The sequence below is a fragment of the Cucumis sativus genome, chromosome 7 (assembly GCF_000004075.3).
Source record: "Cucumis sativus cultivar 9930 chromosome 7, Cucumber_9930_V3, whole genome shotgun sequence".
Lineage (NCBI taxonomy): Eukaryota > Viridiplantae > Streptophyta > Magnoliopsida > Cucurbitales > Cucurbitaceae > Cucumis > Cucumis sativus.
The window spans coordinates 15426754-15443837 of record NC_026661.2 but is presented as its reverse complement, the minus strand read 5'-3'; the positions used below and the strand labels follow the sequence as shown (position 1 = coordinate 15443837).

The 17084-nt window shown below is 30.0% G+C and overlaps 1 protein-coding gene and 1 non-coding gene across 2 annotated transcripts; both read right to left on the bottom strand.

Moving 5' to 3' along the window:
• Positions 1–1503: 1503 nt before the first annotated feature.
• LOC101203637 (probable LRR receptor-like serine/threonine-protein kinase At5g48740) lies at positions 1504–9657 on the bottom strand. Its single transcript, XM_004139586.3, has 16 exons — positions 9437–9657; positions 8297–8837; positions 7310–7764; positions 6946–7063; positions 6751–6819; positions 6442–6510; positions 6254–6322; positions 6012–6083; positions 5803–5871; positions 5238–5533; positions 4452–4657; positions 3066–3192; positions 2868–2936; positions 2366–2555; positions 2137–2269; positions 1504–2045 (listed from the first exon to the last, which is right to left on the bottom strand). The coding sequence occupies exons 1-16, from the start codon at positions 9510–9512 to the stop codon at positions 1833–1835; spliced, it is 2772 nt and encodes a 923-aa protein (XP_004139634.1). The 5' UTR covers positions 9513–9657; the 3' UTR covers positions 1504–1832.
• A 6184-nt stretch (positions 9658–15841) lies between these two features.
• TRNAS-AGA lies at positions 15842–15923 on the bottom strand. Its single transcript has one exon. It is a non-coding gene; the product is annotated as a tRNA-Ser (tRNA).
• Positions 15924–17084: the final 1161 nt, after the last annotated feature.

Sequence of the window (17084 nt, the reverse complement as noted above, 5' to 3'; positions counted from 1 at the left end):
TAACCGTCTGAGAGGAAAAGTAGCTAGAACTTCATTAACACGCATGAAGAGGAACTTTGTCTCTTTGAAGAGTGTTTCTAACATTTGGACCCCGAAAGGATGGCAAGTGTGGACAATAGTTATTAAGAAGTAACGGTCCTTAATCACGAAATACTATAAGATGCATAAGGGGCTTCTTCCAGATATAACTCACTTAGCCATATTTGATCACATAGATATCTGAAAAGCAGTCATGTGTGACATATATGTATTTGAGAGAAGCATGCCTTAATCACAAGTGTGTCTTAGCAAGTTAGATCGCGTCAAGATTATCTCTCTACTTATTCATATGATATCGTGTGAACATTCCTGCGTTCTTTTTCCTAATGCAAGTTAGACGCATGATTATATCTTTTCTCTTCACTTTGCTTTACAAACTCTTGTTGTATAATTAGCTAATTCTTAAATTTATTATTCTTTAATTCTTCCAACTTGCCAAAATGAAGAGTGGACCCTAGAACTAATATCTAAAAACAATTTTATGTGTTAGACCCTGGATTACCCAGGTAAACTTATTGTTTCGCTTGCATTTGAACAAGTAGTGGAAAAATTTGTACTCAACGAGAACTTAGGAATTACGCGATGAAGAGGTACATTGTAAGCCTTTCACACGACTATGATCAATGACATAAAACATGCGATACAGAGAGTGTCCAGAGAGCACAATGAGTGCATTACATGCAAGGACCTGACTGAATTGTAATTGTATTAAATATAATTGAAGTTATAAAGTACAACTTAGACACTACCAGACACCTTTTGCTTCCCTACCCAAACACTTAATTAGCTATTTTTTCAACATTTCTCTCTTGGCTGCCTATCACAACACTTCAAGAAACAACAACACACACTTGCTTGACCGTCCACTAATTAGTACCATAATTCTTCAACATTTAGGATACTTCTTTGTACCTTCCAGCATCTCAATTTACTATTTTTCTCTTAAAAGTTAACATCTTTGCCTAACAAACAATATACAACATAAACAAGCAAACTTCAATATTCTTGCTAAAATGAAGAGATAGAAAGTCTAGGGTTTACAAATACAATCTCTTTCCTCTTTGTTTCTTGGATTAATTTTTATATTTTGCATTCTAATAAGAGAGGTCTATCAATAGAAAGCTATATTAGGCTAATTTCTCATTGTTTTAGGGTTAAGGTTAGTTGGATTTAACGAAGTATTGCTAAACTTTATGTGGATCTTGAATTCAATTTACATAACTTTATAGCATGACTGTTCTTTATGCTTTTGAACGTTGATCAATATTTGAATGATTTCATGATTTAAAGTCTAATCTAAGTGCAAAAAAAATGTATGTTTAGTGACAAATGTGTAGTGGCACATTGTAGGTAAAAGGTAATGTATAGCAATACTTTAAACCAGATGATTTTAGTTTAGATCATGCATGTTAAACTATCATTTGAAGTACTGAATCCTCTAAATAAATTGGAACAACAATCCTCTAAATAAATTGGAACAACAATCATATTCTCATAAAAATGCATATAATTTACATATAATTTGTTTTAAAAAAAGAGTGTCCCATTCAAATTTTCTCTTCACAAACGAGTCCGATCCATGGAAGAACTTTAACATATAGCATTTACTTTTGTCCCTCATTCATAACAATTAACCCTCTCTCATAAGACAACTATATCTTATTATACATGTGTGAGAAGAAAAAAATTATCTCATACAAGTTTATAATATAAATATGAATAACTAGACAATAATAGATATAGATTATATATATATTCCTTAGTATTAATGTCTCTAATTAAAATAAATGATGTCAATGGTCAAAAGTAGAAAGATATGCAAGTTGAGCATCATAAGCTTGTTTTAGGTCAGCCAAAACCTGTCCAATATTAGGCCTTTGAGAAGCATCTCTTTCCACACATCTTATAGCAACAAGAGCTGCCTTTTTCATGCTTTCAACGTCAAAACTTCCTCTCAAATTTTCATCTACTATCTCAAATCCACCTGCTTGTAAGTACGGTTTTGCCTGAATAATAATTAAAGCAAATGTATTATCAGTATTATTTCTGAGAAATTAAATTAGAACATAGTTGAAGAAAAGGCATATCAAATCTTACCCACAGCACCAAGTTGAATGAATCTGGAGTTCCTGTGCGACTCAAGGGCTCTCTTCCACAAATCAACTCTAACAATACAACTCCAAAACTATACACATCACTCTTTTCGGTTAATTGTTGTGTGGAATAGTACCTAACGGACAAAAGAAGAAGAAAGTAATATATATGAAATTGAATTTCTAAGGTCACTTCAAATGTTTTGTTTTTCATAAATAGATTGAAAACATACTCAGGATCCAAATAGCCAGCAGTGCCTTTGACAACAGTGGTGACATGAGTGGCATCAGGATGTGAAATTTGCTTGGAAAGCCCAAAATCACAAACTTTTGCATTCATTTCCATATCCAAAAGAATGTTACTACACTTCACATCTCTATGGATTATTCTTGGCTCACTTCCATTGTGTAAATAGTCCAACCCTGTAACATAATTCATTAATTAACAATCTCAACACCTTTGCATTCCAAAAATTGTCCTAAAAAACTATCATTTTATCAACGCATTTTATACATTTATATAGAGATGAATTATTTCAAAAAAGAAAAACTATTGAAAGTATTTATAAGTCATAGCAAAACTTTAGAATCTGTCAATCATAAACACTTATTTAAAAAGTATTTAACTCCAACACTGTTAGTATAATTTGACCATTTCTCTCTAATTTCTATCTATTTAAAGCATTGAGAGAGAGAGAGAGAGTATATATATAGAAAGTGTATATGAAAAGGAACCTTTTGCTGCATCAACAGCAACTTTAAGTCTTCTAATCCAACTAAGTGAAACGATTTTTTTGTTCTTGCCTGGAAAAAAAATTACAACGTTGAACAAATTATAATTAACCATATGCATCCAAAGAAGAATCTAAAGATCATTTGTCAACAAGTTAACATTTGCTACATTATAACATTGCAAAAAAAATATATATTTACCATAAATGTGATCAGCCAAGGATCCACCAGGTAAATACTCATAAACAAGTATTTGTCGTTTCGATTCGTTACAAAATCCTTCCAAACAAACTAGATTTTGATGACGAATTTGAGACAAGAGATGAACCTACATCGTTAAATCAACATTTCATAAATAGAAATTTAGAGTATATACTTAAAAATGATTTTAAAAATGGTTAAACTAAATAATAATGATAATAGAAATTTAAAAATGTAAAACTAAACATCAAATTAACTTTCAATAATTAAATTCATATTTCAAAGAAATTTTAGAGTTAACAGAAATGATTGTAATTATCTTAAAATTAACATACCAAGTATATGTCTAATCCTTTTCTTTTCTACATTTTGTTAATTAGCACTCCGTATATGACAACCTTTATAACAAGTGAGTCCTCGACTTCATAAATTAGTGTTAACTAATTCAATCCCATAAACTTGTGTATATGTTTATTTTATTGATGTTTTGCACAAGAAATTTTCTCTTTTTCTCTTTTTCTCTTTTTCTCTTTCTATCTTTAGCACATATATTAAAAAGCTTCATTTTTGCAACAATAACACATCCAAACACTCTTAAAATATTAACTCAAAATTTCATAATTAAACTTCGATCCTAAAACAGATCTCTAAACTACTGATATGAAGGAAGGGAAAAAGAATAACTTATCTAAATTTATAATATATCTTTTCTCCTCTAATACTATATGTTAAATATATAACCACTACGAAAAGATCTAAGGGCCTGGAAAGTTCAATCTTTTGTTCTCTCAAAATCCTCTCTTGACTCTTATAATGATATCGATGCGAGATGAACTATATATAGTAATATGAAATGAGGTGAAAAATTAGATCTATGTTGTTGAAACCTTTATTTATTAATGCTAGTACAAGTACGTAAAAAGGTTTTCTTTTACTAAATTTTACTTTTTCAAGGTAAACACATATTCAAGATGCATTCAAATATATATATATATATATTTTTTCAGCAATCTTTATTTGTAAGCTTAAAAAGTAGCATATCTGCTACTAATGAACAAAAGGAAGAGATCTACTCTCGCTCTGGTCTACTATACCAAAATTATTGTCTGGTTACTCTCTAAATTTAATGCTTTTAAATTTGACTACACTCTTTTTCATGTTGCTCACAGTGCAATAAAGTATCACTTCTCTAAAAGACAAAGAAAACGCTAAACCTCTATATGTTATTTAAGTATGAAATAAAAACTTCACAGTTAAGGATGATTAGACAAGAGTAATTAAATTGGATGACTCCTTGGAAAGTCCTCATGTTGCAACTTTTTAAGTAGGAATGAAAACCTGAAAAGTTAAAAGGGTCAAATATTTTGAGAGAGAATTTGAACGTACCTCATTGATAAAGGACTCAGTCCCAAGTTGGGTTTTGTCAAACCTTACTTTGACAGCCACAAGTTTACCGTCGGGAAGCTTTCCAAGATAAACAGATCCAAAGCTTCCTCTTCCAATCACTTCCTTGAAGTTGTTTGTAGCTGATTTTATCTCCTTGTAGGAGAATATTTTTGCGCTGTTCCAATTCCTTAGCTCCATTGCTGCTTCTACAAAGGAAAACACAAGTACCCGATGAACCCCGTGTAAGAATTTCCACAATCGAGACCAAAAACCCCCATATGGTAGGCTAAGATAAGATTCATCACTACAAGAAAATCTAAATCTAAACAACACTATAGCAAAATAAGATATTTTTATGGTATATAACAACTCATCGCATCATGTACTTGTGTTTGTGAGCCATCACCGTTTTTAAGTGATCATTGGAATAGGCCCTTTGTTTCGACGCCATACGCATTAGTGTCGAAATCGGTCTTGATGCCCTATCTCTCGACGCCAATTATAATGGCATTGGGAGAGGCAACATTAAAAAAAATTCAAAATGTTTAATTATAATTGGCATGCATAAACAAAGAGTTAACAGAAGAAAAAAAAACTCATGGAACAAAAAATTAAATTAAGTGACTTAATTAATTGTTTTGAACTTAATTACTAATAACCCTTACTCATGAGCTAGAGTAAACACATTTTATTTTACTTTTTTTTGTAAGAAACAGAAAAGTAACAAAAAAAAGAACATGAAAGGAAGAAGAATTGGAGGATGGCGCATGGAAGGTTTGATCTTACTTGTTGAGTATGTGAGTTGAGATGCTGTGTGTTTTTGAGAGTGGATATTCCTCATGTAGAGTAAAAGTGAAAGGGAGAGAGTGATGAGAACTAATAAAGCAGCAGCAAGTGCAGAAACAATAATAATAATGATAGGCAAATGATAATTATTATTATGACTGCTCATCTCCTCCTTCTTCTTCTTCTTCTCAGGAACAATTGTGACTTGTGGTGTTTCAATGGCTGGATTATTATTATTTGATGACACATCATTGCATGTCATTGTGGAGAATGACAAACAAGGGTTTCCTATTGTTCTGCCAATCACAAGATAAAATCTTTAATTAACGTGACTAACTCTCTTTTTTCTTTCTAAATCAGGCTTGGATAGTTATATGTTTAAATATATGTTGGTATTTTCATGTGTTCTACACAAATATGATATGATAGATGAATCAATATTTTCATTTTATAGTGTCTACACACTTTAAGAGGTAAAATACGTAATACAATAATTGAATATAACAAATTAAAAGAAGCTAAACCAAAATATATAAATACAAAGAGATCAGAAAATAATCCGTACCTAATTTCAAGACTTCCTTTGTTCAAAGACAATGGGAGGGTGCCTTCCAGCCTATTGTTCTCCAAATTCCTTAAGATATTATTATAATTTTCTTAATTAGGGTTTAGAAATTATAAAAGTATATTTCGAATTTGCTATTTTTTATAATTATTGTATATATGTGTGCATATATCACATAAGAAAAAGAGAAGAAAAAAAAACTGACATACAATAATTGAAGATCTTCAAGTTCTCCCAAGCCATCTGGAACAATTCCCTGAAGACTATTGTTCTGCAGGTCCCTTCACATTGAAATTAATATCTTTATTAATATATGAATCACCCTCATTTTATGAATTTCAACGTCAATATAATTCTTAACCATAAAAACCATACAATCTCAGTTTTCAAATTTAAAATAAATAAATGATTGTTGGAGAAACAATTGATGTTTTTTTTTTCATCTACTTACAGAAATTTGAGGTTGCTGAGATTCTTCAAATCAGACCCAAATGAAGTTAGCTTGTTGAAACTCAAGTTCCTTTTCAAAAGATCAGAAAAGAATATGGAGTAATTAATATATTCAGCTATAAATTATAAGTTAAAATCTAATAAAATTTGAATTATTCACAAGAAAAAGAGAGATGGATGAGAAAATACAAATTCTCAAGATGAGTCAGACTGCCCAAATTTTGTATTTCTCCCGAAAGGGAAGTGTTGTGCAGATCCCTGAAGAGAGATGAGAAAAATCACAAAATGCACACTTAATGCAAAAAGGAAAAAGAAAGTTCAAAATTTGGATTTGTTTTTAATGAAAATAACAAAGAATTGTCTCGAGCATACAAGTATTTATATCATGCATTCGTTCAACGATATGTCACGTAACACTAACAGAATTTGATACAATGAGATAAGATGTATAACGTATAGAATAATGAGAAATTAAGTAAATATTTACGAAGAGTTTACAGTATTTTGAGATCGAGAATGTCGCCAAACGTCGGGCTGATCGTCCTCAAGTTGATGTTGGAAAGCTCTCTAATAGTGAATGAATTAAAAAGATGGAAAGGGAGAAAAAAGCATAATTTGAATGGTTGTGAGATGAAAAAAAATGGTAAAACAAAATTAGATATTATGTATTAATGGTAAAGTTGAAGTACATACAGAGATGTAACAAGGTTTCCTTCACATCCAACATGATCCCAAGTTCTTGGAGAACATGGATCATCTTCCCATTCCAAATTCAAACCAATAGATTGATTAATCACCTCAAGGGCTGAAACTGCAAGAAATTTTTGAAAGTTTTTAATCTAATTTCGAACCCGAAATCTTCCAAAAGTTGAACTGGGTTTAGGCAAAAATATTGCAAGATGAATAAAAAAATAATGGAGAATTAATTTGGTGGGTAAAAAACAGTATAAAGCCAAGTTCATTAAACTGATTTTAAATGGTAATTTTGAATCTGATTTGAACGTGCTACCCTAAATACAATATAGAAATGAAAAAAAAAAACATAAATAGGACAAACCTGTGGTTGATGAAGCTTCCAAAGGAACATGAACAATCTGATAGACCTCAATAGCATTGATTTGAGGATAGAATTTAACACTCTTGAGAGTGATAATCAAGTTCTTGATTTGGTGTTGAATGATATACAAAGCCCTAATCTCTCCCTTTTCAAAAGTGTAATTTGATTCAATAACTCTCCCATTGATCAGCACATCAAATGAAGGATGAACAGCAAGAATCCCACCAAAGTAAAGAATCACATAGTAATCTCCTTCTTCCTTTTCAAGTGGAAGGTTGTAGCTTAGCTCTTTTCTTCTTGTCAAAACTCTTGCTGTTTCAACAACTGCAGCTGGTGGAGCTTCCTTCACTTCTATCACATCGAAGTTGGCCTCAACTTTGAACCCCGATGACACATGAAATGGCTTGAAGTTCCGGTCTGTGCCCCATATTCGATCGTATGGATCGATCGGGTACCTGTATTTTAGACAAACGTACATGTATATATCATGAATTCTTCAAGCGTACGTATACAAAAACTAAATTTAAGATTATTAAAACTATTTATAAATTAATTACTTATGTTTAATGAAAGTTGATTATAGTCATTGATTCGTGACACTGAAAAACTGTCGTTATTTATGGAAAATACAAAAATATCTCTTTTGGCTGTTGTGACTCTTTTTTCTCTACCCTTAATTTTTCTGGCCTTTGTGCAACATGGAAAGTTATTTTCTTGTTGTGAATGTACATTGAAGATTTGGATAATTGAGAGTAAACAAACTAAGTTTATACAATTGAATGTCTAAGAAGAGATAAAAACAGAACCGAACCATATTATAAACTTTTGTTCATTTGTTGGCAGACTTATATATTTAAGTAATGTACTAGAACAAATTTCACACAAACAAAATAAGTCAGGCTTAATTAGCAGAGTGTTATCGTATTATTAACCTCAAAGTTAGAGCTTCATTTCTCCCATAACAAAACAAACTTAAAGAATGCATACCTGAGAGATCCATTGGTGTAACCGCAATTGATTCGATACAACTTTCTTAGAGCCTGACTCTGAAGCAAGCCATCATCTTCGTAAGCTCCTTGCGGTAGGGGCCGAAGTTCAATGGAAGATATCAAAGGGCTACCACCATGAGGAATGGAGTGTAAACAAAAGGAGACAGTTTCCTTGTTAACTACTGGCCAAACAAACTCTTCAGTCCAAGGGTCATGAAAAGTAAGGTTCACAATGGTAGTTATGGCTGTCCCAAGAGAAACAAAGAATGCAGGGGGCTTCTCAACCTTGTCATAGTTTTTGTACACAAACTTAGCTCTAATGAGAACTGATGAGGAGCCATTTTTAAGTGGTAGCTTGTAACAATTTCGAGCCCGAGGGATGGGGAAGAACCGAACATGGTCACTGGAAAAGGATCCAGCTTTGCCATTGTCAATGATTGAAGTGTTACCCGAGCTGATGTAGTCGACGTCCGGAATCCATAAAATGTTGGAGGAGTCAGTGAAGGTGGTAGTTGCTCCACAAGATAAGCTTATGAAACCTGATTCAGTTTTTTTTTTTTTTTTAAAGAGAATTAATTAATTTTGTTAAAGAAAACAGTGTTTATTTCTCTGCCCTTATGTATTTTTCTTGTTCTAGAATTTATTTTTATGAAGGGTATAGATGGTTAAAACCATTAAAACAAACTACAGATATAAATTTAATAAACTGTGATTTTATCCATTAGAAACATATGAAAAAACTCCATCTTCAACCAAAAAGTTACTGGTTTAACATCAAGTTGATGATATTTCATTTCTAACTATTGATATGGCTCATGAATAGCCAAGTCATTAAGAAATGAAATCAAACTGAATGCTTTTGTTTTTCTAAATTTGATCAAAGACACTACTTACCACCCTAAAAGAAATCAAAACCACTGCTGTTAATTTCTTTTAGGAAGAAACTACTACTTTCATACTTGTTAAAAGGGTTATTTTTGTTAGAAATAAAAATCATATTAAACAATTTTTTGAAACCTACTGCATAAACAAAGCTAAATTCTTGATCACTTAGAACTATTTTTTCGAACCCTTAGAATTAGAATTAGAATGTTAGAAATGACAGGAAAAAAATCTAAAACGAAGCATAAAATCATACCATCTTGATCACTCAAGGAAAGAACCCAAAACTCACAGCAAAGGAAGAAGCCAACCCACAAGAGATGAAATCCCATTAATGCCACTTAAATAATTTTGGAGTATAGTATGCAAGAGTGAAGTCCCAAGCAGCCTTCCCCACTATACTAATTTTCTTCTCCTTTAATTTCTCTCTCTCTCTCTCTCTAAGAAAAATAAGAGAATGAAAGATGAGTTGTTATAAGCAAATAACAGAAGTGAAGAAAAGAAAAAGAAAAGGTTTAGATTGCAAAAAAGAAAGAAAACAAAGAAGAAGTAAGAAAAAGTTGTTCTCTCTTTTAGTGTAAGGTAGTTGAAGTGATGAAGAAGCAAATAAAATAATAATTAGTAATGAATTGATGAAGTAGAAAAAATATAAAAAAGAGTGAGAAAAAGAAAGAAAAAAAAAGTTAAGAAAATGGAAATGATGATAAGGCATATCGATGATTAAAGTGTGGAATAACAAAATTGTTAAAAGTGTTATAATTATAACAACTAACAAATGGTGGATAAGTTGTAGAGAAGCAAAGGTCAAAAGAAGAAAGCAAACCCCAAAGCAAAGTTACAATTAGTTAATTTCCATTTATATGTTTTTATATTTTACTACAACTATCATTGCACATATGAATGCAAGATAACCAAAAAGAATCGCAGCTTGTTTCTCCCAATTTGTTTGGTTCTGATATTCGTCCTCTCCTATATATCCTAAGCAAATCATAGCCAAAAACACTTTCTTTCCAAAAGCTTATGGGTATGAATTTTACAAAGATGCAGAAGGAATAGATAAGTAAATAAAATTAGAAGTGTCCATGAGCTTAATTATATAATTTCTAACAAAACAATCACATTTAATTACCTTTTCAAAATATGGAATGGGGTAGTATAGGTCACGTTTTGAATCTTCTCTTTCTTAACTAATTCTAAACTCAATTGCTCCTTTATTGTAAAAGTTTCATTAATGAGTAAGCTAACCCATCACTCTCCCTTATATATTTGTTTTATTTACTTGAATTTCATGCTTTTATCTCTCTCACAAAATTCATTCCAAATTATATATTGGGTTTTTTTTTTCAAAAATAGAAAATTTATTATACAACATAATTTTTCTTTTTTTTTTTTAATATTCAGCTCAATTAAATAATAGAAAAATTATCAAAAATAGTAAAATTTCATATTCTATCAATAATAGACACTAATATGTTTTTTATTAGTAGCATTAATAGAATTCAAGATTTTGCTATATCTTATAAATATTTTATTTATTTTAAAAAATATCCCTAAATAATATTATGATATATTAAATAAAAGTACAAATATTAAAATGTATCTTCAAAATATAACTTGCAAACAACATTTAAAAAAATTTATATTCTCATTAATCAATTGAGATTACAAGAGAGAAGAGTATTTATAATAACTCATAAATAACAACCTATTTAACAGCCTACTAACGGAAAGCTTAATATATTAACGTATATAATACTATCTTACAACAAAAGTTAGAGGTTGAATTTTCTGATTTTAGTACGATTATTATTAATACAAACGATCATGTTTTTAAAAAGACGATTAAATTATAATAATAATAACTTTTACGCAAGAGAATATGATATATGAATAAGTTTTTAAAATTTGTAGTAAAAATGTTAATAGAAAAAGTAACAATAAACTAATTTATGGAAACTACAAATTCTAAAATTAGAGATTAGTGGGGAGTAGAAAGTCTAAAACTGAACAAATTAAGGGTTTAGAGATAAATGAGTATATTTATATGATGTAATTTCTCATCTTTTTACTTAAATTCTAATTGAAAAGTTTAAGCATGATTTTTAACATTTAAAATATAAATATAAAAGAAAACCCATAATTGTCTGTTTAAATCATAGTGTGTGAATAAAGTTTTAGGTAAAGTAAGTAATACTCTATATTTTTTTAAGACAAATAATTAAATAATATTGTACAAAATTGAATTAATTATTGAAAGGAAATTATAGATTTTGCTTCATGAATCATCCAAAGCAGCAATGATAATATTTTTGGAGTTCCTCATTAGTAGACTTTACTTCTCATTTCATACTAAAAAATGGAAAAACAAAAAACAAAAAGAAAACATAAAGTAATATATATCTTTGCAACAAAGGAAAGTGAAATTTCAATGATTTTTCCCAGTAGCTAACAATATATATATATATATATATATATATGAAGGATACAACCCACTATTTGATTTACCATTAAATGATCAACTTTATATCATTTATTTTTTCTTCCCTCGCTTTTTGGATTCATATTCATATTAAGATTCATAATTAGAGATTATTGATATCCATATCCATAATTTTTCAATAAAAAATCCACTTCCATAATTAAAAATATACATATATATTATTGTCTAGAGAAACAGTGATCTAAGTTACCAAGTCTTTTCTTCTTCTTCTTTTGCCATTGTTGAAACATTTGCCTGAACAATGCTGCAAATAATTTTCTCCTACACACAATTCTATTTATTTAGTTTGTTAAAAGGTATAATTTCAAAATAAGTAAATAAAATAACTCTACATTTTGTTTTTAAGTTGTTATTTTTAGCTTCAGGTGGGTTTCGGCTCATAAACATTATGGGTGAGATCCTTGACTTTTTTAAAATCTCAACCTATCCGATTATCTGTGATGGTCTCAATTGGAAAGTCCTTAGCTTACAAGCTTCTAACTCTTTTGAGGCCCCCTTTAGTGAAAAAGAGATCATGGAAGATGTTTTTGTGATGTGTTATGTTGTCTTAAGTCCCCCAGTCTGGATGGTATGACGGGAGAGTTTTATAAAAAAAAAAAACGGTGGAACATTTTGAAATCTGACTTAGTAAGAGTGTTCCATTTTTTTAAAAAATACGGAATCATTGACAAAAAATGCAACAAAACTTATATTTATCACATTAATTCCCAAGAAGAAAGAGGTTGTCCATGTCTGACTTCAGACCTATAAGCCTCATAACCTCCTTGTATAAAATCATTTCTAAGGTGCTTGCGGAAATACTTAAAAAAGTCCTTCCATAATTAACAACACTCAATTGGCTTTTGTGGAGGGGAAACAATCTTTTGATGCTATTCTGATAGCTTCGAAGGCCATCGATGAGTGGCCTTTAAAAGGCAGAAAATGTGTTCTTCTGAAACTCAACCTTGAGAAAGCCTATGAGAAGGTGGATTGATTTTTTTTGATATGGCCATAAAATAAAGAATTTGGTAAGAGATGAAGGAGATGGAATTGGGGATGCTTGTTGATGGCTAACTTCTCTTGAAGGCATAGAGGAAAGATTTTTGCTAAAAGGGGTATTCATTAAGGAGATTTGCTTGCCCCTTTTATTTTTACAATTGTAGGAGATGCCCTTAGTTTCCTTAATCATTACTATAACGAGAAAAAGACTATAAAAGGCTTCCATTTTTAGAATTTGCTTAACAATTTTCAGTAAGCGGATGATACTCTTCTCTTTCTTCCTGGGAGGATGGAAATTTAGAGACTTGGTGGAGGGTGATTAATCTCTTTCTTCTGGGAGTTGGTTTATACCTTAACAGTTTCAAAACATCATTAATAGGCATTAACCTTGACAGCGTCGATTTGTCTTTTTATGCTAATGCCTTGGGTTGTATGGTGGATACTCTCCCCTTTAATTACCTAGGCTTCTCTACTGGAGAGGGTCGTAATAGGAAAGAGGTATAGAACTCCCTTGAAGAGTGGTTCAGGTATAAATTTGATAAATGGTCATTTGTCTCTCTCTAAATGTGGACGATTAACTCTTGTGCAATCAGTTTTGAATAGCTTTCCTTGTTATATGTTTTCTCTTGCACAAGTTTCAATTGGTGTTATCAATAGATTGGAGAATATGGTTAGGAATTTTGTATGGACAGGGGAGTCTACCAATTCGGTTCTCCACCTTGTCAATTGAGATTTTATCTCTCGCTCAATCTGTTATGGTTGGCCTTGGTAGTGGCTTCTTTAGGCAAAAGAACAATGCTCTTCTCACTAAATGGCTATGAAGACTTTGCAAGGAAGACAATGCTTTATGGAGATGCTTAGTTGTGGCCATATACAACTTAGAAGAGAATGGTTGGTCTATTAAAGCTTCGAATAGGGGAAGGTCTTATAGACTATGGGCTGACATCTTGAAACATAAGGAGACATTCATTAATTTCTAAGCCTTTTTGTTGGGAGAGGAAACACAAATCAGATTTTGGAAAGACAGTTAATGTGACGAGGTGCAAACCTTGGTAGATTTTTTTTTTTTTTGATTTCTTCTCTTTGGTGCTAAATAAGGATGCTTTTGTGGCCGATTGCTAGTGTAATGTTAGCCACTCTTAGAATCTGGGTCTTAGAAGAAATGTGTTAGACAATGAATTTGACAACGTGGCCATTATTTTGAAAACTCTTCATTTTTGGGTCCCAATGGACGATTATGATAGGCTTAAATGGAATCTTAATGCTAATGACAGCTTTACTACAAAATCTACTTTTCTTAAATTAACCAAGAGATCCCCCACCCTTGGTTCTTCAAATATAGAAGACTAAAATTCTTCTTATGATCGCTCACATACAGAAGTCTTAGCACTCACGAAAAACTTTAAAAAAAATAAAAAATCCAGCACACCACGTTCAATATCCTTCGATGTGTTGTCACTGTTTCATAGACGAGGAGACCTGGACAATTATTTTTGCATTGTATCTTTACTAGAAAAGCATGGAATACTTTGTTTAGAATATTTGATATGGAGATTTGTCTTCCAGTAAGGTTGATAGCTAGATATTGGAGGGTCTCAATACCAAAGGTTATGGTTGAAAGGAAACATTTTGTGAAGTTGTGCAACCCTTTCCCTTTTGTGGTGTATTTGCAAAGAGATGAATAGTATAATTTTTTAAGACAACTATAATTCTTTTGATTCTTATTAGACTGTGTTGCAACACACCGCTTCTTGGTGGAGTAAGAATTACACCAAGCAATTTTGTAATTACAGCCTTGCTATGATTTTCAACAGTTAGAAGACCCTTATTCTTTAGTTTTTTTTAGGAGGACCCTATTATCCCTTGCCTTTAGGTTGTTCTCCTTCATTCTTTGAATATATTTGTTTCTTATATAAAAAAAATAATATTATTCGTGTTCTTCTCTCCAATCTCTTTGATTTTTGTTTTTGTTAATATGTGTTTTTGTTTGCATAATTTTATTATGATGCAACTTTGACTGTGTTTTCTTTATATTTTGTCCATCTTAACTCCTATTTGATTTTTAATTAAAAATTTGGTTAATTTTCATAAATATAACAAAACACTAAAATACTTACGACTCGGGTAACAAAATCAAAAGTCCTATGAAATTTGTCATTTTTTAAAATTATTTCAGGTTTCCACCTTCTTTCTTCTCTTCTTCTTTTCCAATTTTTCTTTTATATATTTTTTTAAATCATGATCTTTGTTTTCAATCAATCATAAATCTTGTATTTTTTTTCAAAATGTTATTTGGTTCAAGATCGTGTACCAAGTATAAAAAATAATGAAAAAAATCGTTAAAAAAATTGTTGGATATTGGTACACAATAGTTTAGATTTAGGTAGCCAAATCTAAACGTTTGTGTACCAAATAATTTTGAAAAAAAAAATAGACAATCTTGTAGCAAAGAAGCTTGAAAAAAATCAGTTAGGTTTGGGTAGCCAAATGTAAACGATATTGATACATTTTTTATATTTTCTATTGTAAGCTCATAGACTTTTTTTATTTTCGAAATTGTTATAAAGGGTAAATATTTTGGCGATTTGTTATATTTTTTAAAAACTCCTAAAATAATTTTCAAAGTTTTGAACAATCTTTTTAATTAAAAATTTCTTTAAGCTTTAAAATTCTTTCATAAAACTTTATCTAAAGAAATTAAAATTTTGTGTTTTCAAACAAAATATCGATTTTATTCTATTTATTTTATGGAATCATTATTTCTAAAGGGATGAAAGATGAAAAAAATATATTTCAATTTAAGTTTTGAAACTTGGCCATCACTCTTCTAAATGAGTTATGTTGTCCTAACACCTTTTTTTTTTGTACCTAAATAACTCTCAAATTCAACTTCAATTTTGAAAAGAATTGGTATTAATTTTTCTTTTTTATAGTTAACCCAATTTTAGGGTGTCGGCTACTCCATATCATCTCGAACTTGTGGCAATAAACGATACCTTAATTATTTTATATTTGACGTTTGAACTAAAGTTTTAGATAAGAAAAAACAAAAACCAAAGAAATATGGGACAGAAAATAGCGTTTAAATTATATTTAAAAAAAAAATAATATTATTATATATCCAATTATGAAAAAATGAACCGATGGTCATTGATCGATAAGAAAAACTGAATGATAAAAAGCCGTGAGCGGCAGGATTCGAACCTGCGCGGGCAGAGCCCACATGATTTCTAGTCATGCCCGATAACCACTCCGGCACGCCCACAAGCTATATTATATGGTCATCTCTTGAAATTCTTCATCTTTTATCATGCTTCCATTTTTCAATACTTATATTTATATTGTAGATTTCTGTCACTTTTTCTAATTTTTGGGTCAGAATTCATCTCTTCTTGAGTAACTTTGGACTGATTGGGGGAGAGAAAGGAAATTACCTTATTTTCACCTTCGGAAAAATAATAGGAATAATCGATCCTTCTTTCTCTTCTTCTCTATTTCTCTCGAACGTTTTCTTTCTCAATAAGTAGTTTTTCAATCACATCAAATTTTTCTCTTTTTCAAAAATATAAATATTTTTTCATTAATAATTATATTTTAACAAATATAGTTATCTTTTCATTTTTCCACAACAATTTTATATATCTACGTATACATATAAATATAAGTATCAAATTTCTAACAAAATTTCACTCTTCAATTTAATTAAATAAACACAAAAAAATATTTATTTAAATTCAAATTCAACCACGCTAAAATTTCAAATTCAATAATTAATTGAATATTCAATTCATAAATATTTAATTAATTTTAATTTCACAAAACCATAAATTCTAAATCAAATATCCTATTATTCTTTGTCTGCTTGAACCGCATAATTCGTTTTTGTTTTGGTTTTCATTGTTTTTTTTTTCTAATTTTACGTTATTTTGATGTACGATGTAATTGACGTTCACCATTTAACTGCATTCAGAATATAAAAAAAAAAATTGTATTTCATTTTATTTTAGCGCTATTATGTTCGTCATTGTTTGTGTAAATCGATTGTTAATGCTATACAATGTCCCAACATTGCACTTACTCTATCAATTTCAAAAAATATATATAATTTCTTTTACACGTAACATATCAATTAATTTATTAGCACAAAAAACTTACGTATAAAGTATTCAAAATTGACATCGTATTTACGAAATTTAGTGCAACTGTTAATCCAATAAAATTTTTAAATTTGAGTACATTAAAAATATGATTATTTATGTATTGAAATTTAATATACCATTTTTTAAGAAAAAAATACAAGAGTACAAATTTATTTTAAAAATAATAATAATTCTTTTTTGTCATATTTCTTTTCTGAAAATAAAATTTCTTTTTTCCACTTTAAAAAAAAATCTTACCAGCACAGTATTTCTCATCAACAACCAAA

What these genes read in the sequence shown, in the direction of transcription:
- LOC101203637 (XM_004139586.3), bottom strand. Translation starts at nt 9,512, where the DNA reads ATGGGATTTCATCTCTTGTGGGTTGGCTTCTTCCTTTGCTGTGAGTTT. An exon ending in ATTCTCGATCTCAAAATACT is followed by an intron (nt 6,511 to 6,750) that starts GTAAACTCTTCG and finishes ATCTCTCTTCAG; the next exon opens with GGATCTGCACAACACTTCCC. An exon ending in CATTCAACTTGGTGCTGTGG is followed by an intron (nt 2,046 to 2,136) that starts GTAAGATTTGAT and finishes ATTATTATTCAG; the next exon opens with GCAAAACCGTACTTACAAGC.